Genomic DNA, 27,760 nt, shown 5'->3' on the forward strand with positions numbered 1-27,760 from the left:
CAACCGGACCACTTGATTAACTTGGAAAGCCAAAATTACTTTCGGCAAAAAGGAAGGAACTGTCCTCATCAAGACTGAGAACCAGAGAAATGGCTCTCTAAAGGACAATAAATCAGAGCAGATCAAAAGACATCTCAATTCACTTGCAGAAGTGAAAACCGAGGGGCTGCAGCACAGCCCTCTAGGAGGCAAGGTGGAGCTGTGCAAGAAGATAATTGGCAGTTTCAGCAAGGAAACGCACAGTTTTGGGCGACTACCCATTAATTCAGGATCTCTGCTCCCATTGCATGGGAAAAGACCTCTAGAGACATCATAGAATATCTCATCTCCATTCTCTCTTTTTTAAAAATTTATTTATTGATTTTATAAATATACCGTTCCAGTATATATATATAAAGAAAAGAGAGATTAACACATAATTAAACAGGAAACAAAATCTAAAAAAGAATAAGTAAGTAAGATTCCTTATAAATTAAACAATCTCTCAGATAAAGTCCACAATATAGGAAAAGCAATTCACATTACATCATGGGAATTGATGAATATCAAGAAAATATACAATACTACTACAACAAAGCAGTGTTACATCTTCTAGATTATTTAAGGACTAAGTCCGCGTGGGGGTACTGGAAGGAATAACTCCTTTCCCCTCTAGGAAAAACCGTAATTGAACAGGGTCAAAAAAGATATATGAATGTTGGTCCAAAAGGATCAAACATTTACAAGGGTACCCAAGCTGAAATTTAGCACCCAAAGTCAGTACAGATTGTCTCAATTGCAGAAACCCTTTCCTTCTAGTTTGAGTTAGTTTTGAAACATCTGGGAACATGGAGATCTTAGAATCCATAAAGGTCACCTCATTAAGCCTAAAAAAACAGCCTAAGAAGCTCCTCTTTGTCTTGTTGGAAAGACAAAAGTCACCAGAAGTGTTGAGTACGAGATGGCTTCAACCACTGAAGTTTCCAATATTCTTGTTAAGTCCATTAAGCTCGCTGGGTCAGGTAACACCTCAGGTTGTGAAACCTTCTTTGATACTGGAAGGAAATATATTTTATGTAGAGGTGGAAGTCCCGAATCAGGATATTTAAATACTTCCTTAAGAAATTTATTAAATAAATTTCTAGAAGACATTTTCAGTACTTTAAGAAAGTTGAGTATTCTTAAAATTTAGCATTTTAGTATAATTTTCCATATTTTCAACTTTCCTTACTACCAATTGTCTAAATTGCATTAAGGTAACTTGAGATTTTTGTATCCCTTGAACCTGTTGGTCCCAGGAATCCATTCTTACCCCCTGATTCTTCATTCCTTTCTGTAAAGACTCAATTTTTTTCTCCTGTTCTTTGACTAGAGGTAGCATTCCTGAACATAACTGGTACAAGAAATCTAATGCCTTCCAGATAGACTCCAACGTGAACTCTGCTGGCCTTTCCAGTATGGGGACCGCTGGAATCTGTCCTCCTTCTGGTATGGTCAGTTCTACCCTCTTCCCGTTCACTTCTGCTGCCTCTCGAGAATCCAGGGACGCCGGAGAGCCCTCCAGCTCAGTAAGGGAAGTGGCTTCCTATCCCTTCTGAGCCACCGTAGTTTCCCTTTCTCGTGGCTGCTGGGGAGGGAGTGGTCCTGCTGGGCTAAGCGATACCTCGCTCCCGAAAGCCAAAACCTCCCTTCGGTTCGGCAATGCCGGTTCGCCCCGAAGCGAAGATGTGATGAAGCTGTCCATCGTCCCTTGCCGTCGTGGGGTGAGTTCGGGTTGCCTGGCTGTAGCAGCCGCTCTCCCCCTACTTTTAGACATCAATATGATCTCTGATAGACTCGGATAGAGAGGAAATTTTCCTGGCAGGGAGATGAGTTGTCGGCGTCCTAACTACACCTCGGCCATCTTGCTTCTCATCTCCTCTCTATTCCAGCAGCCTTATATACATCCTGGGGAATTATGCAATGATACATGTGCACTATTTTCCACATAAATTATGCACATGTGCATACAAATTTCCACATTATTGTGTTCATAATCATGGAAATTTGTGGAAATTTATAAAGGTATAGAAAGCAATGGCAGTGCATTTACAACAGGCTTTGACCTGCAGGCATTTATTTATTTATTCACATTTGATATACCACAACAACTGACTAGTACCACTTACTTGGCAATATATGTGGCTGTCAGAGTGGCTAAAAAAATTATCACACACACACTTTGGTCCAAGCCTGATTTCTGGGAGATCCACAGAACTCCAATTCTTACACCAATGGCAAATGAGTCTCTTTACCAAAGGACTTTAAATGGCTCTTAGTTCTCATGCTCTGGTATTGTAGATTATTCAGTGGGTTCATCTCAAAGAAATTACAGAAAAATATCTTCTGCCAATCCTGAAGGTAGAGACATCAGTAGTAAATGAGGAAGGAATGGACACTATGGCAAGAATACAAGAGAGTTGACCCCGATTCCTCACTCATAGAAACATAGAAGATGACGGCAAATAAGGGCCATAGCCCATCAGGTCTGCCCACTCTATTGACCCACTCTTGCTATCGAGTACATCTCACCAGCGCAGAGGTTTTCGTTTGTTTTTAGGATTTAATCCACAAGCCTGCTTATAGGACCTATAGGGACCCCTGAGGAAGACAATAGTGTCGAAACATGGACCGTATTGGGCCCATATGTTTCCAGTGGTTCAGGCTCTAGACCAGGAGTAGGGAACTCCGGTCCTCGAGAGCCATATTCCAGTTGGGTTTTCAGGTTTTCCCCAATGAATATGCATGAGATCTATTTGCATGCGCTGCTTTCAATGCATATTCATAAGGGAAATCCTGAAAACCCAACTGGAATACGGCTCTCGAGGACCGGAGTTCCCTACCCCTGCTCTAGACATTTTTATGTGGATTATTTATTTATTCCAATAAACATCAACTCAAGGTGAACAAAGCCATGGGACCGGACAATCTGAACCCAAGAGTGCTCAGAGAGCTATGCGATATTTTGGCGGAACCATTAGCCATGCTCTTCAATCTCTCCCTAAGTACAGGGAGAGTCCCCCTGGACTGGAAAACTGCCAATGTTGTTCCTCTGCACAAAAAAGGTTGCAGAGCGGAGGCTGCGAACTACAGACCAGTAAGTCTCACATCAATAGTGTGTAAACTCATGGAAACTCTACTTAAAGGGAAATTAGACACGATATTGGATGAGGGGAATCTGAGGGATCCCTGTCAACATGGATTCACTAGGAGCAGGTCATGCCAATCCAATCTTATCAGCTTCTTTGACTGGGTGACAGGAAAGCTAGACTCGGGAGAGTTTCTGGACATAGTGTACTTGGATTTCAGTAAAGCATTTGACAGTATCCCACACCGTAGACTATTAAACAAGATGAAATCGATGGGGTTAGGTGAGAAACTAACGGCATGGGTTAATGACTGGCTGAGTGGAAGACTTCAGAGGGTGGTGGTCAATGGCACCCTCTCTAAGACATCAGAGGTGACTAGTGGAGTACCGCAGGGCTCAGTCCTGGGACCATCCCTTTTTAACATATTCATAAGGGACTTGACTCGAGGGCTTCAGGGAAAAGTAGCACTGTTTGCTGACGACGCCAAATTGTGTAATATAGTAGGTGAAAGCGATCTCACAGATGGTATGGCGCAGGATCTGATCAAGTTGGAAAACTGGTCCTCAACATGGCAGCTGGGCTTCAACGCAAAGAAGTGTAAGGTGATGCATCTCGGCAGCAGAAATCCATGCAGAACATACACCTTGAATGGAGAAACACTAGCTACGACCTCAGAAGAACGGGACTTGGGAGTAATCATCAGTGCAGACATGAAGGCTGCCAAACAAGTAGAGAAGGCCTCATCCAAGGCAAGGCGAATGATGGGATGTATCAATAGAAGCTTCGTCAGCCGTAAACCTGAAGTCATAATGCCACTGTACAGAGCCATGGTGAGACCTCATCTGGAGTACTGTGTGCAATTCTGGAGGCCACATTACCGTAAAGATGTACTTCGAGCTGAGTCAGTCCAATGAATGGCCACTAGGATGGTCTCCGGACTAAAGGGTCTCTCATACGAGGAAAGACTGGGCAAATTGCAGCTCTACTCTCTAGAGGAGCGCAGGGAGAGGGGTGACATGATTGAGACATTTAAGTACGTCACAGGTCGTGTCGAGGTGGAAAACGACATATTCTTTCCTAAGGGACCTTCAGTCACAAGGGGGCACCTGCTCAAACTCAGAGGAGGGAGATTTGGTGGTGACACCAGGAAGTATTTCTTTACAGAAAGGGTGGTGGATCACTGGAACAAACTACCGGTGCAGGTGATTGAGGCCACTAGCGTGCTCGACTTTAAGAATAAATGGGACATCCACGTGGGATCTCTATGTGGGTCGAGCAGCACTCTGACTTAATGGGGTGGGACAGTAGAGTGGGCAGACTTGGTGGGCTGTAGCCCTTTTCTGCCGTCATCTTTCTATGTTCTATGTTTCTATGTTTTTGTTTTGACTATGGCAAGAATCATACAATAAAGCTTCACATGCACCAATCAGTGGAAAGGATTCACCTTGAAGTTTAATCCAGAGTTTCCAAAATTGTGGGTTGGGATTCAAAAAGGGGATTACAAAACCACATTTGGGATCATGGACCTAGGTGGGTTCTCCACAGCATCATTCTGCACCACCTTGAAAGTCGAACAATATTAATTGGCTGTGATCATGGGTTCACACACCACAAAAAGACTGATAAGCACTAATTTAATCATTAATAAAAGCCCTCACCTGCAGATCGCTGTGTGGGGGACTGCAAATGACCCCTGGAGAGAATGGGATGATGGAAGGTGAACACCGGAGATCCACAGCTGGAAAAAAGAAAATATATATATATATATCATGTCAACCAAATCAAAATTAAGCACAATCCTCTTCTTTCAAGAAAGATCAGCCAACAAAATCAGATCTCGACAAGAGATGATAATTTCCCCTAAAATATACTGAAAGGTTCAGTATATGTAATGAGAAGACCCTGTTTAATGAGAAGACCCTGTTCAAATTCTCCATTATGCAGTCTACTCATGCTAGGTGTACGGGAGAAGTAACATTTAAAATTCTTACGGGGGGGGAGGGGGGGAAGGGAGGCAAGCCCTGCACTGCTCTAGATGCCAGTGAAGATAGAAGAGAGAGTATGGTGCAGTGGTTAAAGCTTAAGCCTCAGCACCCTGGGGTTGTGGGTTCAAACCCACGCTGCACCTTGTGACCCTGGGCCAAGTCACTTAATCCCCCCATTGCCCCAGGTACACTAGATAGATTGCGAGACCACCGGGACAGACAGGGAAAAATGCTTGAGTACCTGAATAAATTCATGTAAACCGTTCTTAGCTCTCCTGGGAGAACGGTATAGAAAATTGAATGAATAAATAAAATAAATAAATACAGTGGTACCTCTGTTTACGAGTGCACCGGTTTGCGAGTGTTTTGCAAGACGAGCAAAACATTCGCAAAATTGGCGCCTCGGAAACCGAGCATGGCTCGATTTACGGGCACCCTCCCTCCGCGATCCGGCACCCTCCCTCCCGCCGCGATCGGGCACCCCCCCCCACCGCTGCTTACTGTCATCTGGGCACCGGCACAGACATGTCCTGTGCGTTGGTGCTGGTGCCCGAAGATCGGCCTCCTCTTCTTGCTGGGCCTTGAGCCTTGCTGTGACCCACGGGAGCTGTGCCATTTGGGGAGAGAGCAGGCAGAGAGCCTGTTGGGGGAAGGGATCCCTATTGCAACCATTACTCAAGGTACCACGTTATCTAGATACGATCCTGAATGTGGGATCTCCTATTGGCCAACTTCTCTGCTGCTTGCTTTTTATTGGAGATTTTTGGCTTCAGCCTGCTAAGACATACGGTATTATCCACGAAGGGCCTTTTCGTGAGGAAAGGAGCTGACTGCGTTACAGCGTCCAATATCCGATTGTGATATTCCTCAGAATATAGCAGACAAGCAGCTGAAGGGTGGGGAGAGAGTCTTAAAGAGCACAAGGATATATATAATCTAATCTAATCTAATCCTTAGGTTTGTATACCGCATCATCTCCACGTTCGTAGAGCTCGACGCGGTTTACAGTAGGTGAAATAGGAAGGAACTACAACAGAGGGTTAGAGGTAGAAGTGTGAAGAAAATTTACAGGACTTGGGATGCCAAGATATAATAGTTTCCTTGATTCCTAAGTTGGAGGGAGACTTATATATATATATAGGGAAAGCTGGGCTGTTACTGGATAGTTTGAAGAGGGCACAAATAAATCCAAGGGATTAAGGAAAATAGAGAAGTGGGGTATGGTAATGGAAAGTTGGCCTGTATCCTCAGGTGCCCATCATTATAGCACTCTGGTTATGAACCTGACTCACTCACCTCTATCAATAGTTCTGCCTACACTTGCAAGAGAAAGGAAAAAGAGGGAAGGCGGACTACACTCATCCAGTATAGACCAGTGGTTCCCAACCCTGTCCTGGAGGAACACCAGGCCAATTGGGTTTTCAGGCTAGCCCTAATGAATATGCATGAAGCAAATTTGCATGCCTATCACTTCCATCATATGCAAATCTCTCTCATGCATATCCATTAGGGCTAGTCTGAAAACCCGATTGGCCTGGTGTTCCTCCAGGACAGGGTTGGGAATCACTGGGATAGACAAAAGATGGTTTAAGAGAAAAGACAGACAAAGACAAGAGGCTGGCAGATTGAGGGAGGCAATTTTTCCCTTTGTCAGTTGTCCACATTGTATGCTCACTTTATGGGCATTGATGCCATAGTCACATGACAATAAAGTACCACCTCCCCAAAGTCAATACAAGCAGTAAAAGCTTTAAAATAAATAAAAAAAAAAATTAAAAATGCCAATATCTCCTTAGGTCTGAAACAAACGAATAGGAGAAAGGAATGGTATAAAAATAACAGTCTTTATTGCAGGGGTTCTCAATGCAGTCTTCAAGACACATCCAGCCAGTCGGGTTTTCAGGATATCCACAATGAATATGCACGAGAGAAATTTGTATGCACTACCTTCTAATGCAAAGCCATCTCGTGGGTATCTTAAAAACCTGAATGACTAGGTGTGTCCTGATGCCGTCTTGAGAACCACCGTCTTAAAGTGTTGTTCACAACTATTATGGAGCTTGATTGGGGGAGGGGAACCAGGAAACTCAGGGTGGGATGGAGAAAGATCAATAAAGATACTGCCCCGGTTGGTATTGATCGCTGCTGTTACTACAGACTGCAAGGGAGATGGTGGTTAGAGGGACTCACCTGCTGCCACTGAGAGGGGAAGGAGAGTTGTTCACCCCAGGAGATTCTGAAAGAAAGTAATTGGATCAGGATACACAAATACTCTGCTCCATCATCTGCCTTTTCTTCAAGTCTAATCCAGTCAGAGAAAAATATGACTTGCAGTTCTCTCTAATCTTTCCTTGTATACAATAATAATAATTTTATTTATATCCTTAACAGTTCAGAGCGGTTTACAATAAAGAGAATCTGCCAGACGCAGATGAAATACATATCTAATTATATAACTTGCATGGTTGGGGTTATTAAGCCAAAATTGTCATACGTATGAGGATTTCACAGGTTTCCTTAAACATTTGGTAAGGGAAAGGATCTGCAAATAGAGGTTTCTCAGACAAATTTGTCATACAAATAAGGTTTCACAGATTTCCTAAACATTTGATCAGACAATGAATTCACAAATAGGGCACTTAAGGTATTGCTCCATACGCTAGCGTGGTAAGATAAAAGTTTTGTCCAGGAAAATAGAGAAGTTCTCCGCATGGAAAAGGGGAGTGGGGTGGACCACCCCAGGCAGTTCTGTTCACATTTCCTTGTCCCAAAGGATGCAAAGACAAAAGATTCCTCAACTTTCCTTTCAAGCAGGGATCTGGAAAAAACACCTCAACTGACCTAATCCTGAACTCACTAACTTAACACTCATTCAGGAAATCTTTAAAAACCCACCTATTCGACAAATTTACCTGACCCTTCTATTCTGCTCATCACCTACCTCGTCTTACACGTTCCTTCCTCCTACCCTATACTGTCCCGTCTCTTAACTGTCCATCTACCCCCTTCCCAAATCTAACTGATTAACCTCACTGTCTTTACAGCACTTCTTGTTGTACACAGTCTTGAACTGAAAAGGTATGACGGGATATAAATAAAGCTATTATTATTATTAATAAAGGAGGGCAGACCACCCCGGGCACGGTCTTCGTGGGGGTGCTGGCACCTCTCCTCTCCACCCCCCCACCCCCCAGGAAGTGATGTCTAGAGGGAGAGCAGAGGCTGGTGCGAGCAGCAGGTTGGAGATGCTTCTCGTGCCAGTGAAAAGTTAAAGAGGTACAGGAGGCAGAGGGAAAGTACACTCGTGGTGGGGTGTGTGTGTGTGAATAGGGCAGGGTAGATCCTACCCTCGCTACACCACTGTATATACAGATTCTATTCAGTTCTTAAGATTTTTCTTCTTACCTTTTGTACCTACTAGAAACCCTCCTGCATCTTGACATTTTCAAACACTACACATACAAATCACATTTGTCCTAGCTGTAAAGTATCTGGCAGGACTGGAGTATAGGAGATGACAGGCAACAAAAGCCTCCCTTCCATTAGAGCAGTGTATCGCAAACTGTGTGCCGTGGCACACCAGTGTGTCTCCTGAGATTTCAGGTGTGCCGCAGTACACTGGGGAAGAGAAGAGATGCCGGCGCCAGCTGACCGACTACAGTCTTTGTCAGTCAAAACAGGGTGTCCCAAAAGTCACTACAGTACATACTTTTAATAAATTCTTAAAAATGACACAAGAAACTGAGTTTGTTCATATTCTTAGCGTCAACAAAAGAGTCGTTGCAATTTTACTTGCCAGGCTTGCCATCACGTTCCAACGCCTCGAAGACTAGTTGTATACCTCCACATGAGCACATATATACGTGGAGGTATACAACTAGTTTTAGAGGAGTTGGAACACGATGGCAAGCCTAGCAAGTAAAATTGCAACGACTCTTTTGTTGACGCTGAGAATATGAACACAGAAGTATGTGTTTAATATGTCCGACTTTTCCTCACAACTCGACACGTCGGTTCTTAGCAGTTTTCTGTCTCATAATCCCATTTCTAGCCTTCCTCCTTTCTCCAATATACCTGAAAAAAGTCTCGTCACCTCTGTCTCTAGCCACTTATTCCTTCACCTGTGCTTCTGCCAGCTGTATTTTTCTCTTCACTCTTGAGTTTTATGTGGTATTCTTTTCTATGTTTTTCTTTCTTCAATCTTCTGTACTTCATAAATGCCATCTGTTTTGTCTTTGTTCCTTCAGACACTTGTTTGGTGACCAACATAGGTTTTTTTTTTATATGTCTCCTAGTGTTGTTGTTTACAACTATTTATTTATTGGATTTATATGCATCATTTTAAAATAAATTAACCCAAGGCTATTATTATTCACAGAATTTGATTGGGAGGCATGAAGCGGAGGCAATGATTATAATGTCTCAACTGGTGGTTAATATTGCAGTTACCACAACCTGCACAGAAAACAACCAACACATCACTTGAAGGATGCTCAGCTGCCCACAGCATACACTTTTTAGGAATGTCTAATACTGTGCACGTACCTTTCAAGTAAGCTGCCTCCTTGGGAGAAACAAAGTCTGGTTTCAGTACCTCAAAACAGAGGAAGAGCTCAGCCAGGAAGGCACCAATGTTAACCTAGAAGAAAAAAAAAAAGGGGGGGGGGGGGTGGGGGGGGGTTTAGCAAGTTTTTGTAATGTTGAGCCCCAATCAAGGCCTGCAGAGCCAGCATTCAATGTCATTGCTTCCAGCAACTCACCGGGACCTAAGGCTGAAAACAGTGAGTATATTACATTACATTTATGGACCGCAAAACCTCACGGATCGATGCGGGTCTCAAAAGAAAAAAAACTGGACATTTCCAGTGAGCTACAGAATAATCATTAATCATTTTAGCTTTCTAAAAATTGTGAATAAGAATGGATTTTAATAACTTTTTGAAATATATGCAAGAGCAAGACCTTCGGAATAAAATGGATAACTCTTTGTCCCAAAGCAAGCAAGTGTTGCTGGAACTTTTTATAGATACAACCTCGAACTGGGGGAGCGACAAATAAAGCAGTATTACTTGGTGGACGATTTGGTGTGAATAACGTAAGTAATTCTAATAGGTACTCTGGTGCTTGACCATGCAAGACTTTATAACAAAGTGTTCCCAGTTTAAACCTTACACGGGCTTCAAATGGGAGCCAATGGAGCCTTCTATAGTAAGATGTAAAGACACCTGCAGACTAGCTTCAGTACCTGCCTCAAGAGAAATATTAAGGTGTGCGATAAGTGAGCTTAAGCAAAGAATAAGAAGCTTAATGCAAGAGCTGATGAAACAAGACAAAATGACAAAAGATCAAGCATTTGGAAAACAAAAGCAAAGAGGGAGAGAAAAAGAACAAAAACCCATAGTGCAGAATATGGCGACTGGGTGCAGAGATCCAATGGGACAGTACAGTATGAGGGGGGTGAAATACCGATATTCACCAAACAAGAGAGATGTTGAGATGATAATATCTGATTATCACAAGGAAGAAAACCAAAGAATAATTTGAACACAGGTCACCGAGGTCAGGAAGTCAAGCAGGCACCTATGTGTGTTTATAAAAGTATCAGCAGAAAAATTAGCAAAATTGTGACTATATTGCCACTGTCTACATTTACATCAGCTTGGAAGCTGATCACAACTGTATATGTTATAATATATATGTGTACTTTGGGGCTCCAGTGAAACTCCTCCCACAAACATGCCTCTATTCATGTCGTACCTATTTGTTTTGGGATACAGGAGACATATATGTGCAAGAAGCAATGTTGCTTATAGAAACATGACGGCAGATAAAGGCCAAATGGCCCATCTAGTCTGCCCATCTGCAGTAACCATTATCTCTTCCTCTCCCTATTGGCTAAGGCTCTTAACATTTGCATCTCCTCTTCCTATAGGCTGAGGCTGTGTGCACCTGCATTGTGAGGTCATAGAGCTGCCCATCTGCAGTAACCAATATCTCTTCCTCTCCCTCTTGGCTAAGGCTCTTAACATTTGCATCTCCTCTTCCTATAGGCTGAGGCTGTGTGCACCTGCATTGTGAGGTCATAGAGCTGCCCATCTGCAGTAACCATTATCTCTTCCTCTCCCTCTTGGCTAAGGCTCTTAACATTTGCATCTCCTCTTCCTATAGGCTGAGGCTGTGTGCACCTGCATTGTGAAGTCATAGAGCTGCCCATCCGCAGTAACCATTATCTCTTTCTCTCTCCGAGAGATCCCACGTGCCTATCCCAGGCCCCTCTTGAAGTTTTCGTACCAATCTCCTAAAATTCATCTCAGTCAGCTGTACTAATTATTGGGCTATTCCTCCACATCTAAAATCCATCCCAGATCGGAGATAAGGAAGCAATAAATTCCATAATGCTAGGGCCAGATAATAAAAGGCAGAGCCTCGCAAACAAACCAATTGTGCCTAAAGGGGAAATTGAAAGGCGGTTTTGCGACTGGGACTGAAGGGTTCTATGAGGAGTAAGGCACTGACACATTGGAAAGAAATAACAATTCCCCTATAAAATGCCATGTGGGCAGCACCAAAATCTTAAATTTGACATAAGGGATTGTTAAGCCAATATGTGGAGCAGCTGTTTTCAACTACTAGTATTTATAATTTCTATAGCACTGAAAGGCATACACAGCACTGTACATTTAACATGTGACGGACATGTACATGACAGGATCAATCTGGCACGCGAGTGGATAAATTCATCACATACCCATTACCCACTAGGAATTTATTTAATTCGTTTTCAATCCCGTCGTCCCCTACGAGCTCAGAGCGGGTTACAGGTTAAACATACATAGTATACAATTAACAGGTTCCAATTTACACTGGATTTGCCATAATTTCAGTACAAGTTTTTTCTTAGCTAGACACATATTAAGGGTCTAATACTAATATACAGTTTACTGGTTACTAGTTACCCTGGTTATTCTTATAGTGCAAGTTTTCCGGTACAAGTTTGACACTAATTGACACACAGACAGTTTATAGGTTGTATCTGCCATAGTTATAGTACAAGATTTTGACCTTAAAAGCTTTCCTTTTCTTACTCAGCAATCTCCTCAGTTTCAAAGCTCAAATATTAGGTCAATTTTTGGGTATGTGGGAGGGATAGTGTAAATAAAAAGATTAGGTTCTTACCTTGATAATATATTTTCCAGTAGATAGGGATGGTAAGCTGAACCATAGGAATATACTGCAGAAAATGACAAATCACGGCTTTTCAACTCTACACAGTCTATGCTGCCCCCTTCAGTTTGTACCAAAGCTGGTGACAGCCCTACAGAAGACAGGAGAAGTAAGAATATGGGGAATTCCCCAAAACCAGATGTCTGATCTGTTCAGATGAATTTAAAACAATCAGTGAGGAAACACTAGGTCAGACCAACGGTCCATCAAGCCCAGTAGCCCATTCTCACAGTGGCTAATCCAGGTCACTAGGTACCTTAGCAACATTCCACATTACCAATCCAGTGCAAGCAGTGGCTTGCCCCATGTCTTTCTTAATAACACACTATGGATTTTTCCTCCAGGAAATTGTCCAAACCCTTCTTAAAACCAGCTAAGCTATCCGCTCTTACAACAACCGCTGTCAATGCGTTCCAGAGCTTAACTATTCTCTGAGTGAAAAAATATTTTCTCCTATTGGTTTTAAAAGTATTTCCCTGTTACTTCATCGAGCGTCTCATAGTCTTTTTTGACTGAGTGAAAAATCAATCCACTTGTACTCATTCTTCAACTCAGGATTTTGTAAAATTGAGGACCCAAAAACGGCATCTTCTTGTGCTTCTACGTCCACCCAGTAGAATTTGGTGAAGGTATGAAGGGAGGACAAAGTTGCTAATCTTCATGTGTCCTCGGGTGGATTTGCCCATGCTTCTGCCCAAGATGCCACTCCTCATGTTAAGTGCGACTTCAACGAGATAGATGGCTATTTGCCACAACCAATGTATGCAGAGGATATTGCTCTACGAATCCATCTAGAGATGATGGCTTTGGAAGCGGGTCTGTCTTGCCTGGCCTGGTTGCTTAACACAAAAAGATGATCTGAGAGACGAAACTCAGTCACCTGAGATTGGGACATTGCTTGGCTCTAACATTTCTCTGCTGCACTAGAATGGAAATGTCTCCCATGTCAGCATATGCTGAAACCGTCATTGGCTTTTGGCTCTGAGTAGCAAAGACAACTTCTGAATATCCTTTTTGGACTAGCGCTATGCGCTCAAGAGTCATGCCATAAGACCAAAGTGTCACGGATCTTCTAGGGCAACTGGCCCCTGTGAGAGCAAGTCTGGATGTACCTGGAGTCTGAGACTTTGTTCCTTATGTAGATATACGAGATCTGCATACCAAGGACACCTGGGCCAATCTATGCCATCCCGACTATAGCAAGGCAGAAGAAGTTGGGGGAATTTCCTTGATAAAGCCATGAGGCAAAACATTTTGGAGCAATATATCCCTACCAACAGTGATTTTGAAGATTTCCAAAGTTAAGTGCACTCTTTAAAGTTGATTATTGATACAAATTTTTAGAGTCTTTGAGATTAGATAAGTAAAAAAAACACCACAAAAAATGAACACTTGATCAAATGAAGATTGCAGTGTGCTGAAGTATATGCAGCACAAAATGCAGCTCATGTGAAGCACATCTGAAGATCTTGCAAAGCAGATAATTGATATAGGGTGAAGATTTGATATGACACTATATGGTGAAGAGATGGTATGATACTGCTATTTAGTACATAGATTTTTGCATTAGCATTGAGAATTAATTAGTGCTAACACCGATTTCCAAAATAAAAATATGAAAAACATTATTATATTGTTTTGAAAGAGTAGAAGAAACTAAACTGAGGCAATGCGACCACCACTTTGTGTGTGTGTGTGTAAAGAACCACATATGCTCAGAACTTTACACCAAGTTCTGAGTTTTGGGAGAACAGTTCCATCCTAGCACCATCAAATGACCTTCCCATTTGTATGATTAATTCAATCCTGCTTCTTGAAGGAAAAAGGAAGATTGCTCTCTGGATTTCCGTAATCAGAAAACCTGTTTGCTGTGTTATGGCAACATCACAGCGACTTATTTATCTAATACCTGAAAGTCAACTTTTACTTCCAACTCGTCGGCTATCTTCCATAGTAAATTCAAATTAGAAACCAAAGCATGTCTGATCTCCAAGGCCTCTTTAAAAATCAGATCCACAATAGGAGTCCCTAGCGTATGTTGTTGATGAAAAGCTAATGGTGGTCCTGTCCCCAACTCCACTATACCTTCGAGGCCCATCATGAATGCGGCAGCCACTTCGCCATCTCTTCAGGTCCCTCTATGGACTGCAGCTGGGGAAAAGTAACTCTCTTTCTAATGCTATTGGTGATTCTTTAAACCAGTGTCCTGCAAACTTTCGGGCCGCAGCACACTAAAAGTAGTGGCCGTGGCTCGAGGCACCTGGAAGTGCCCGGATATCGCCATGTTGACATCTCGCGCATGTGTGACATCATCTTGTCGATGTCCGCGCGCGCGTGTGTGTGTGTGTGAAGGCCCTCCAGGCAGGCCCTGAGACTCTAGTGGGGAGTGCCAGAAGAGACGAGGGCCAGAGAGAAGTATAGGTGCTGGCGTCCACCGATTGCCTACAGGATGTACCTCTCGCCCTGAGAGGCACGTCCTGTAGGCAGTCAGCTGGCACTGGCGCCCTCTCCTCCTCCCCAGTGTACCGTGGCACAATGAAATCTCAGAAGGCACATTAGTTTACATAGAAACATAGAACATGACGGCAGAAAAGGGCCACGGCTCATCTAGTCTGCCCACACTAATGGCCCACCCCCTAACTACCTCCATGAAGAGATCCCACACATGCCAATCCCATCTTTTCTTAAAATCTGGCACGCTGCTTGCCTCAATTACCTGTTGTGGAAGATTATTCCAGCGATCAACCACCCTATCGGTGAAGAAATATTTTCTGGAGTCGCCATGAAATTTCCCACCCCTGATTTTCAACGGATGCCCTCTTGTTGCCGTGGGTCCTTTAAGGAAAAAGAGATCCTCTTCCACCTCGATACGGCCTGTGGCATATTTGAACGTTTGAGATACACTGCTTTAACCTATGCATACCCTTCTGCTCTGAAGATGTCCCTAGAGAGACTTCAACTACAAACACTTCTTTCAGTCTGCCAGACAAATCAATTCCGTCAAAGGGGTCCATTTGTACAGCCAGCGTTTCTGCTTGGAAAAAAAAAATTAAGTAAATCATTTAGGTTTTTTCTCTCCACTAACCAGAGATGAGCAAAAGAAGCAAAAGTTTTCAGTGTCTCATGGGTCTGGTAATGCTATAGCACAGGTGTCAAAGTCGGTCCTCGAGGGCCATATTCCAGTCAGGTTTTCAGGATTTCCCCAATGAATCTGCATGAGATCTATTTGCATGCACTGCTTTCAATACATATTCATTGGGGAAATCCAGAAAACCCGACTGGATTCCGGCCCTCGAGGAGGGACTTTGACACCCCTGTGCTATAGAAATAATAAATAGTAGTAGAAGAATGCTGCCGACAATAATAGGAAGATAAATGAAGAGATATAGAGACTAGGACTACAAAAATACGGCCTGAAAAAAATATGACCATGTTAGTCCAGTCTATCGACAGTTACACTGGCTGCCTTTTGAGGCAAGAATATTGTTTAAGGTTGGTTGTATTTGTTTCAAGGCTCTATTTGGTCTGGCTCACGTTTTGAACGATATAAACCGAACAAGCTCATCCGAAGAAATCGTTTTGTTTGCTTATCAGACTATGAAATCTTGTCGGTATAAGAGATTTCTTGTTAAAATCATTTGCACTTCAGGCAGGCAAAATGAATTCTTGGCTGCGCACTATTATTTCTCAGGCTCAAAATTATTTGTCTTTTAGGAAGCTGTTGAAAACTGATTTATTTGGTAAATTTGTAAACTGATATTTTACCTCAATATAAAGTCATAACTTTGACCTTCCTTGAATGTACTTCCACGTTAATTGTATTTTTTCACTGATTTTTTTCACTCTTTGTTGTGAGCCACTTAGAGCTACGTGGTGTTCCGGAAAATAAGAATAAAGTTATGATAATTATATCTATAAAGTTAGCATCATCACTCCAGTCTGCCCTCTCGCAGGCCAAACAAGAATACTATACCCACTTAACCACTTCCCTTAGCTCTAAACCTCGCCGTCTCTTTATCATACTTAACGCCCTATTCAAAGCACCCTCACCCCCTAATCCCCCCTCAATTTCTCCCCAAATTACATTACATTACATTAGGGATTTCTATTCCGCCTGTGCCTTGCGGTTCTAGGCGGATTACAATATAGAAAATATCTGGGACATTCCAGTAGAATTACATTTCAGGATAGGAGTAAGTTACAGGAACAGTGAAGAGTTATGATATTACAATTTCACAGAAGATATTACTTATTACAGAAGATAATACATATAGCAGAAGATAATGCATTTTACAGAGGTAATACATGTCAACTCGATCAGTTAAGTCGGGTGTAGTGTAGAAGAGTTACAGTACATTCTTGATCACAGACAAAGAGATAATATGGATGAGTGATTCCGAAGTCGTTGATTGGGAACTCATTGGGCGGTGGTTAGAGTGATGGGAGATATTTTTTGAACAGTAGTGTTTTTATTTCTTTGCGGAACTCTTTTATGTCTGTTGTTTTGGTCAGTAATTTAGGGATGTCAGAGTCTATTTTGGCTGCCTGTGTCCCCAGGAGGTTGTCGTAGAGTTTCTTACGACAGGTACCGTTGAGTGGTGGATAGGTGAAGAGGTTCTGTGTTCTCCTTTTTCTTGGTGGGTGGTAGTAGTGAAAACGGTTATTTAGGTAACAGGAGAGTTCTACAATAAGATCACCTTGAGATCGCAACCAGGCTACCTCCCCCACCCTCCCTCTACCCATCCCTTCTGCTAACCCCCCCTCAATACCTGCCACTTTCTCCATAATCACAGAGGAGGAAACCGCATCTTCAAAACCCACTACCTGCTCCTCTGATCCGATTCCCACTCACCTACTCGGCGCTATCTCCCCTCCTATCAGTCACATCCTCAACCTGTCACTCTCCGCTGCAACTGTCCTTGATGCCTTCAAACATGCCGTCGTCACACCCCTCCCCAAAACCCCCTCACTGTACAAGCGGTATATAAAGATTTTAATAAACATAAACACAAGCCTCTCCAACTATTGCCTCATCTCCCTCCTCCCCTTCTTATCCAAGTTAGTTGAACGTTCACCGCCGTTGCCTGGACCTCCTCTCCTCCCAAGCTATTCTGGATCCGCTTCAGTCAGGCTTTCACCCACTGCACTCCACAGAAACTGCCCTTACCAAGTTAGATCGTAAGCTCATCTGAGCAGGGACAGTCTATTAAATGTCAACATTTACAGCGCTGTGTACGCCTCTCAGTGCACACACACACACACACATTTTATGGAGAATAAAAAAAAAAAAAAGAGGGGAGTCAAACTTGAACAGTACCAGACTGTACCTTACCTTGAGTACTGGAGGAACATAGAGCAGGTCTTCAAGTGCCAGAGGGCAGCTCCCACTCAAGTAGTCCCTGCAGAAATCCTGGATGAGCTGTAGATTGTACAGACTGTCAGCCACCGACATGGTCTCTTTCAGGCACACATCTGTGAAGGAAGAGCAGCAGTCAATAGACACCCTATACCGCCTCCTCGGCACTTTTTGCTTTCCACCCCAATACTGAACATCTGTCTGAGAAGAGAGAACAGGAAAGCAACCCCTTGTTGGAATGCACCCTTAAAACCCGAGCACTCTCCCTTCTGTTAAAGGCTTCCTATTCCTTTCCATGCTGCCGCCAAACAGACTGGAGAGAGAATACGGATATAGACTTCACAAAGGTCGGGCATCCAAATTTACCTTCTAGCCGCAGGACCTTAGGGCAGTAGTACTGGATAGTGGCTGCAATAGCACAGCCATTAGCAAGATCTTTCATGCTAGCAACGCCAGGGAAACAGGGTGTCTGCTTTGGGAGTACCTTGTCTTTCCTGTATCGAATCTGCCAAGAAAAAAAAAAGATGTTTTTTAAAAAAAAAAGAAAGAAAAATAAGAACTATCAGTGGTAACTTCAAGAACACTGGGAAAAACAGGGGGGAGAACAGGGGGGGGGGGAGAGGAAAATAGAATAGATCTGCCCTAAAAAAAACAAAAACCCCATAACTCCCACATTTCACAATCAAACCAAAACAACAGGTCAACTAAAAAGGATCATAACGTGTAAACTGGCTGATTCATTGGCACCCAGGGCCAGCAAAACCTTTGCTGAGAACAAACATGTTAGCATCCCAGAGAACGCAAGAAATAAAGGCTGCACTCTGGCAGAAAATGCAGGGTCTTTCCTCAGTGTCAACTAAAAACATTGTCCTGTGTCTGATATAAAGAAGCTAACAATTGTGAACTCTTCTCAGTGCTTCTATCAAAAATCAGGTGGACCCCCCCCCCCACACACACAGCTTCCTTCTATGGCTCAGTTAACACTAGAGAATGACACGGTGACAGAATTTATCACCATCCCCATGGATAATTGCAGGGAAACCGTCACTTTAGTGTCTATCTCAACCTCAGTCCTTCTACATCAGCATTCTTCAACGCAAGGCTTGAGGGTCAGTGGCTGTGCCCAGTCATACTCCGATTCTTATGTGAGCCAAGTATAGGACAGTCAAGCCATTGCGACATCACTGACGAGGTTGGCTCTTAGGCATTGGTGGAATGAGGCATTATGACATCATTCTTTAGTGTCTATCTCAACCTCAGTCCTTCTACACCAGCTCTCTTATGTGTTAAGTGTTTTTGCTATTTCAAAGTAAGGACTAGATTCACCAACATACATTATTGCACATCAATGAGTGTTATTTAATGCAGGTTCAATTATTGTCAATAAGGTCTATTTATTAATAAAATTTGCTAGCCATAACAATATGTATTACGAGTCCTAGTTGCTATACTACAAATATATATATATATATATATATATATATATATATATATATATACAGTGGTGCCTCACACAACGAACTTAATTGGTTCCAGGAGCAAGTTTGTTATGCGAAAAGTTCGTTATGTGAAACGCGTTTTCCCATAACAATACATGTTAAAAAAAATAATTCGTTCTGTAGCATAAAATATGCTAAGATGACATAAAAAAAGATAAATTTTTGGTTATTTTTATTTAGATACATCTAAAAACATAATTGTTTTTTAAAACAACACACATTTTTTAAATTTAAAGACAGACTAAGTAGAGTCTAATTTTACAGTGAGAGAGGGCAGAGTCTCAGCGGCAAAAACTGGGACTTAACTGTTCATTTTTTTTTTCTAGCATCGGGGAAGCGGCGAGAGTAGCTCCGCCCCCCCCAACGCATCAGCAGTAGGCGCCGGGCCCCTGCGAGCCGACGGTCCGCCACTGCACAGGGAGCCAGGAGGAGAGAGGGCAGTGAAGCGCGGTGCCTGCGCGGAAGGATGCAGCTCGGGCGACTTCGTTGTGTGAAACGAAGTTCGTTGTAGGAAGCAAGACATGAAGTTCGTTGTGCGCAGCGTTCGCTGTGCGAGGCGTTCGTTATATATATTTATTTATTTTACAGCATCAAAATTTGTCACAAGTGGTACTAAATTGCAGTACATACAATCTGGTACTGCCCATCTCTCCTCAGTTTTTGATTCTCACACCTTTTTTTTTATTTTTAACTTGTTCATTCAGTTCTTCTATACTGTTCTTCCAGGGGAACTCAGAACAGCTTACATGAATTTATTCAGGTACTCAAGCATTTTTTCCCTGTCTGGCCCAGTAGGCTCACAATCTATCTAATGTACCTGGGGCAATGGGGGGATTAAGTAACTTTGCATATGGTCACAAGAAGCAGCGTGGGTTTGAACCCACAATCCCAGGGTGCCGGGGTTTTATATCTCTAACCACTGCGCCACACTCTCCTTAATCTGTATGAGTTAGTAATTTTTGCCATGCAAAGCCAGAAGGCCCTGAGTTACACCCACCACCAATGGCTGTGCTTTTGAAATTTATATCCCCCCCCCCCTCTGCAATTTTCATTGGCATCCAATACAGGTCTCCCAGAAGATGGGTGGGATGGTAGGAGAGATCCACAGTAGAGAATGACACAGGGACAAATTTTCCCCCATCCCCATGGGAACTCATTTTCCCGTTCCATCCCTGTGAGCTCTTTTCCTGTCCCTGTCCCATTCCTGCAAGCCCCATCCTCATCTGCACAAGCCTCAAACATTTAAAAAATTTTAAGTATTTGAGGCTTGTGTGGCTAAGGCAGTGCTTATAGGAATGGGGTAGGGTCAGGGACAAAACTCACGGCAACGTGACAAGGCAAATAAGGTTTAACGTGGATAAGTGCAAGGTGATGCACGTCGGTAACAAAAATCTTATACACGAATACAGGATGTCTGGTGCGGTACTCGGAGACTTGGGAGTACTGGTCGACAAGTCGATGAAGCCATCTGCGCAATGTGCGGTGGCTGCGAAAAAGGCGAACAGAATGCTAGGAATGATTAAGAAGGGGGTCACGAACAGACTGGAGAAGGTTATCATGCCGCTGTACCAGGCCATGGTACGCCCCCACCTTGAATACTGCGTCCAGCACTTGTCGTCGTAAATGAAGAAGGACACGGTACTACTCGAAAGGGTCCAAAGAGCAACTACAATGGTTAAGGGGCTGGAGGAATGGCCGTACAGCGAGCGATTAGAGAAACTGGGCCTCTTCTCCCTTGAAAAGAGGAGACTGAGAGGGGACATGATTGAAACATTCAAGATAATGATGGGAATAGACTTAGTAGATAGAGACAGGTTGTTCACCCTCTCCAGGTTAGACTAGGCTAGACTCAGGGCACTGGTCTTTGACCTAAGGGCCGTCGTGTGAGCGGACTGCCGGGCACGATGGACCACTGGTCTGACCCAGCAGCGGCAATTCTTATGACGGGACGGGGAGATTGAGTTCCTGCGGGGATGGGGGACAAATTTGTCCTCGTGTCATTCTCTGATCCACAAGCTCTTCTACATTTGTAGCTCTTGCTGGTAGTAGCATAGCAGTACTACTATTAGGAGTTAGGCTTGCCCAAAAAAACCCTATGAAAGTATGGGCAATATCAATGCGCTTATGAACTCTTGTGGAAGAGCAGCAGAGAAGCCAGCATACCAAGAGGAGTTACTGCTTTCCCGACTGCAAGAACAGATGGCAAAAGAGTAACAAACTTGTTGGAAGAACATGACACCCAGGTAGCATCCCTACTCTGTGAAACCGAGGACTCGGCACTACATGTTATCTTCTTTAGTTCGGGCCTGGAGTTTAGCCTCTCCCTATCCTCCATGACCATTTTTACAAGGGGTCATTTCATAAATAATGCACAGTTTTTTAATTTACGTTTTTGTTTTTTTCATGTATTTCTTTACAATCCTTCAATATAGTCTCCCTGCTTTGCAATGACCGAGTCCCAAGCTTCATTATTCCATCCAAGACACTGTTTTTGTTCAGTTGCCGAATGGCTCGGGTAAAGGTGGAAGCAAGCTCTTCCAGAGATGCAAAACGATGTCCAGTGTCCATGCACAGGTTGTTTACTTTCAACTTTGGAAAAAGGTCAGGCATTCTTGAATTGCATTGTTGCTATTGATGAAATGTGGGTCAGACTTTGAGCCAAAGCTGAAATCACAGTCCGAGTGGAAAGCTCCATCTTCTCCACGACCAAAATAAATGACAAGCTCAACCAAAAGTCAAAAAAATTATGATTTTTGCTTATGATCACGAAGGCATCATCATCACTGACAAAGTTTCATGTGGAAGAAGTGTCATAGCAGTGTATTATTGTGATTTTTTGTAAAATATGTGCAGAAAAATGCACAAAACCCAACCTCAGTTGCTCTTGGCTGGGCCACTCATTCTTCACGACAACACTCGCCCGCACATAGGGAATGTTGTCATTGAAAAACTACACGAATACGACGGGGAGGTGTTACCTCATGCTCCCTAAAGTCCAGGCACGAGTCCACCAGACTTCGACCTTTTTCCATAGTTGAAGCAACCTATGCGTGGACATCGTTTTGCATCACTGGAAGAGCTTTCTTCCACCGTCACCCGAGCCATTCAGCAACTGAACAAACACGGTTGTCTTGGATGGAATAATGAAGCCTCCCGGACATTGGGACTCGTCATTGCAAAGCAGGGAGACTATATTGAAGGATTGTAAAGAAATACTTGAAAAAAAACCACATGTAAATTTTAAAAGTTAGTATGCTTTATTTAGGAAATGACCCTCTTATTTTAAATAGGTGCCCTGTTTTGCTGTTTTCCCTTTGTTTCTCTATTTTAAAAAACAGCAGCACTTTTACAAAATATCTTTAGTAACAGCACTTGCGGGACTATTCTTGCCTCTTAGCATGAGGTCAGCTTATCGGTAAAATGTAAATTAATGTGCATTAATGCAGATTAGGAAATCTAGCCGTAAACTAAGATGACTAATGGAAGTAGCAAACAAAAGCGTCCTCTCCCACCACTCTGTGCCTGTTCTGGCACAGCAGGAAATTCCAACCCAAGGAAAGAACATGAATGGGAGAGATTACAACCAGGAAGAGACAGGCAGAGACAAGGTGACTTTTCAAGCGTGCAATATGGCAACAAGAAATCAGCAAGAAAGCAAAGCAGTCGTTCGGCAAGCCCAAACCAAGAGCAGGGGGAGAAAGGAGAACAGTGACGGCACAGAAAAGAATGCCACTATTCCCCTCCCTTACCCCAAGGGGAAAAAAACCCCACAAAAACAACAAAAAGATAAAATAAGCAACAGAAGTAGCCAACTCCAATCATTCCTTGAGGTGAGAAATTTCAAACTTTAGTAATTACAACGTTTGTCAGATTGCAGGTCCACGTTCAGCTTTCTTCCTAGCTTAACCCTTTCAGGACCATAAGGATCGTAGGCCAATTTTTGTGGTTTTGACGACATTTTTATGGTAAAAAGGGCTTGCAGATGCCAAAAAATTGATTTTTTTTTGTGAAATATTTTTTTTTAAAAAAATCAAACTTCTGGCTTATGGACAGTGTGGCAAGTGAATCTTCTCGTCAATCTGGCAACGACGCTAATGAATGAATGTCGGAACCAGTTTGTTTACATAAAGGCAGTATCCTATGGAATCCGTACATATCAAATTTAGAACTATAGACTATCCCAATCAAAATTTATAGGATTTTAAAGTTATGGGACAAATATGTCCCTTGGTCCTGAAAGGGTTAACATCTTCCCCTTAATGCCCAATGTAATAATTTGGGCCACAGCAGGAGTGTCAAACTCAAATACACAGTGGGCCAAAATTAAAAAACTTGGGGCTCCTTTTACTAAGCCGCGTTAGGGCTTCAACGCGCGGAACAGCATTGAGCTAGCGTTAGTTCTAGCCGTGTAGCGCGGGTTTAGCGTGGGCTAAAAACGCCAACGCAGTTTAGTAAAAGGAGCCCTTGGACAAAGTCGCGGGCAAAATACACTCTAGCTGCATAAACGGCAAAAGAAACTAAAAGGTCTTTTTACTAAGGCACGGTGGCTGATTTAGCACGCGCTAAATGCTAATGTGTCCATAGAATATAATGGACGTGTTGGCATTTAGCGCTTAAGAAGCATCGCGGGCACATAAGCTAAAACCCAACAAAATATATATATATAAATAGTGAAAAATAAATAATAAAACCTTGCATGCGGAAAGGTTTAAAAAAATGCGTAAATAAAAAGTCTCTGCTGCAGAGTGTGAAAAAAGTGTAGCTGTCCTGAACTAACAAACAGCGCAGTGTGGCAAGACTATAGAAAAAAACTAAAGGAATTGACCTCAAAATATCCACAAAGAAGAAAATCCAGAGAAAACCCAAAAAAAACCAACTCTGTGGAGTGACGATGTTCCTAAATGGACTTTATTTGAAAGTGTCAAAGTTCCAAAGGTACACTGAAAATCATCCACATAAAATAATTTCATCCACATAAAAATAAATCATCCACATAAAAGCCTTAAAGGACCTAGTCCACTAGGGATACAGGACCTAACATGGTCCGCGTTTCGACAAAAAGTCTTCTTCAGGGGTCCCTGGGGGTCCTATAAAGGTGAATATGTGGGAAACAATTGTGTGGTGAGCCGGAAGTGAGACACTGCTTGCATTTGCAATCGTTTCCCACGTATTCACCTTTATAGGACCCCCAGGGACCCCTGAAGAAGACTTTTTGTCGAAACGCGGACCATGCTGGGTCCTGTATCCCTAGTGGACTAGGTCCTTTAAGGCTTTTATGTGGATGATTTATTTTTATGTAGATGGGGGAGGTAACAGGAAGGAAGGCCTACTGCTTGACAGGTGGAGCAGGGAAGAGGTGCTGCTAGACAAGGAGGGAGGTAAAAGGAAGGGAGAAGGTCTACTGCTGGACAGGGGGAGCAAGGAAGAGGTGCTGCTGGACAGGGGGAGGTAACAGGAAGGGAGGCCTACTGCTGGACAGGGGGAGCAGGGAAGAGGTGGTGCTGGACACGGGGGAGGTAAGAGGAAGGGAGAAGGCCTGGACAGGGGGAGCAGGCAAGGGGTGGTGGTGGACAGCCGAGGAAAGAAAGAAAGAGACAGACAGAAAGCGGCCAGGGAGAGACAGACAAAAAGCAGCCACATCTATTCTAGCATCGGTTAATGTAACAGGCTTAAAGACTAGTAATAAATAAAAGGGAAAGTTCTAAAAACAACCGATACACGTCGTGAAGATAGTATAGCTGTCCTCCATTGACATATCCAGCGGGCCAGCTCTAGTAGACATTTGGTATTTTCTCACGGGCCAAATATAATTACACTGCGGCCAGATTTGGCCCGCGGGCCTGAGTTTGACACCCCTGGGCTGCAGCATTAGCACACACTAACACAAGTTATGAAATACTGCCTGTGATATAGAACGCATGTTGGCATTTGCTAATGCAGAAGTACAAATTACTACATTGGGTCCTAAATGTTAAATTCAGTAAAAGTGAACACACACAACTGCTTCCACAGTCAATCCTGCAACAGAATGATAAGATTCTATCTGAATATTTATATAGTAGTTGACCAAAGATTGATAAAAATTGGAATGGACTATTCATTCTGTACAGCAAGATGGTTAGGACAAACTGCACTCCATGCAGGTTAATCTCCTATGCCTCTTTAAAAGTAGCGCCAAAGTCATTTCACTGCTGTTTTGCATTGAAGGGCTCAATGTTTGGTTTCCAATGCAATTTTTCTAGCAAAAAAAAAAAAGTGCTGGTACTTAAAATCAGGCCATTCTTCAGGAGTGTAGTGATTAAATTATAATTCCTTATTCCTCCAATAGAACCCTAAGATCAGACCAACAGCACTTACTAATGATTCCCTCGTTAAAAATAATAAATACGCGCCGTCAGTATATCTTTTCAGTCATAGCTCCCCAAACTTGGAATTCTCTCCCCATCTATTTACGTGAAGAAATCAATCTAGACAAATTTAAAAATAAACTGAAAACTTTCTTATTTAACGATGCTTTTGTAACCTAATACCATTGGTTTCTTTTAATTAATATTCAACAAATTTTTGGACCTAACTGTCTTTTCTCTTCACATAATACATTTAACTATTTTTCATCCTATCCTTTTGTGTTTTCCATTTTTGGCTTCCCACTCTGCTTAATTATATTGTAACTTCTTCCCCTACCTTCCTTTCGTTTCCAGTTTGTCAAGTTATCGTCTGTGTCTGGTCAGTTTTTAATTATTTTAAAATTTCTTTTATTCTGTAACTTTTATCCATGTGTAAATCGCCTTGAATATAGACAAGGCGATTAATCAAATAAATATTAAACTTGAAACTTTAATGAAGAACCCACTCTCCACAGTAGCCAGGTCGCCTGCAACTAAGTGTTCAGAACCTGAACTCGTATTAATACTTGGGGACCACGGGTCATGTTTTTTTTTCTTTATCAAGCAATGGAAAAGGTGCTGGTACTCAGTACCTCTTACTATCCCCATAAAAAAAAAAAAAAGTTGCATTGGTTTCTATCCTCTTGCCTTTTAGGGATCCTCTCTATATACCACATTCCCCTAACAAATACAGTCAAACCTTGGTTTGCGAGCATAATTCGTTCCAGAAGCATGCTTATAATCCAAAGCACTCGTATATCAAAGCGAATTTCCCCATAGGAAACAATGAAAACTCAGACGATTCGTTCCACAACCCAAAATCTTTAATACAAAATACTATACGTACTTGTATCGCAAGACCTCGCTCGTTTAGAACAGTCACTACACTCTCGCAGCGTCAGAGAGAGAAGAACCATCGTCTCAGTTGTGATATGTACTTGTATTACAAGACATTGCTTGTATATCAAGTTAAAATTTAATCAAATATTTTGCTTGTATTGCAAAACACTTGCTAACCAAGTTACTTGCAATCCAAGGTTTTACTGTATACATGCTATCGGGATTTCCAGTTTACTTGGACATTCTCTAGGACAGAGGTTCTATTCAACTTCTTTTATGGGGGGGGGTTAAACTATTGTAAACCACATAGAACTTTACGGCCTTGCGGTATATAAACTGATTATTATTATAATTAATGGAAGACCTCTGCTCCAGACCGACAAACAACTGCGATCAAGACAGAGGAGTATATTCTAGGAGCTAGGATCCCTATTACTGTACAGAATTACTTTTAATATCTTCAAACACATCCAGCACCCGGTATTTTGTACGTTGAATTGAAAAAGCATAGCATAAAGCTTTTCTCTAATTAGATGAGAACGAGAAAGTTCAATGTAAGAAATGGAATGGATTGAATTGCTCCACAAGAGAAATCAAACTATTTCCTATATGGGACAATATCACACAAGAGCGTTCGTGAAAGGGGATGTATGGTCCAAGCCCAGCTGTTCCTAGAATGGCTGAGGAACTTGTAAATGTTGGGCGTCAGGTCAAAAACGCGCCGGGACAAAGGCGCGTGCAGACAATTGAGCGCAGCGCGGAGGCGCACGAGGAAGAAAATTACTGTTTTTAGGGGCTCCGACAGGGGGGCGTGGGGGGGGAACCCCACCACTTTACTTAATACAGATCGCGCCGCGTTGTGGGGGCATTGTGGGGGGCTTGTAACCCCCCACATTTTACTGAAAACTTCACTTTTTCCCTGCCTATTGTGTCCGCTTCCCAAACACCTCCAATCTGACCACATCTAGGACCGTCCGGTGCAGCCAGTTCAGCATGGCCCTTTCAGTGGTACGTTGGTAGGGCTAGTCCCCTTTGACCAGAGGGCCGCTGCGTGAGCGGACTGCTGGGCCGGATGGACCACTGGTCTGACCCAGCAGCGGCAATTCTTATGTTCTTACCGTTGGCCTATTTACCTCTTACTTAGAATGCCAGATATTGATGAACGGAGCCTAGTACATCTGATGACTGGGGTTGCGCCGACCACCGCCCCCCGCCCCCATATATTCAGTGACTGGATCAATTGGGCACTCGTGACTGGGGGGAGGGGCTAGGCCGAGACATAATTTACAGCACCTTTGCTATCCCCATCGAAGCCATCGTTAAACACATAAATGAGTGAAATCTGCCAACAGTCACAGCAACC

The 27,760-nt window shown here is 42.9% G+C and overlaps 1 protein-coding gene across 2 annotated transcripts in view; it reads right to left on the reverse strand.

Moving 5' to 3' along the window:
• CAMSAP3 (calmodulin regulated spectrin associated protein family member 3) overlaps nucleotides 1-27,760 on the reverse strand; it is a 198,659-nt gene that overhangs the window by 38,836 nt on the left and 132,063 nt on the right. For both annotated transcript variants that reach the window (XM_033916157.1, XM_033916158.1), the window contains 5 exons: nucleotides 18,039-18,177; nucleotides 17,649-17,788; nucleotides 9,638-9,731; nucleotides 7,283-7,328; nucleotides 4,766-4,845 (listed from right to left, as the gene is read on the reverse strand). In XM_033916157.1, the coding sequence (XP_033772048.1) occupies nucleotides 4,766-4,845; nucleotides 7,283-7,328; nucleotides 9,638-9,731; nucleotides 17,649-17,788; nucleotides 18,039-18,177 (499 nt within the window). The remainder of the gene's footprint in view (nucleotides 1-4,765; nucleotides 4,846-7,282; nucleotides 7,329-9,637; nucleotides 9,732-17,648; nucleotides 17,789-18,038; nucleotides 18,178-27,760) is intronic.

Source organism: Geotrypetes seraphini, chromosome 12 (assembly GCF_902459505.1).
Source record: "Geotrypetes seraphini chromosome 12, aGeoSer1.1, whole genome shotgun sequence".
NCBI lineage: Eukaryota > Metazoa > Chordata > Amphibia > Gymnophiona > Dermophiidae > Geotrypetes > Geotrypetes seraphini.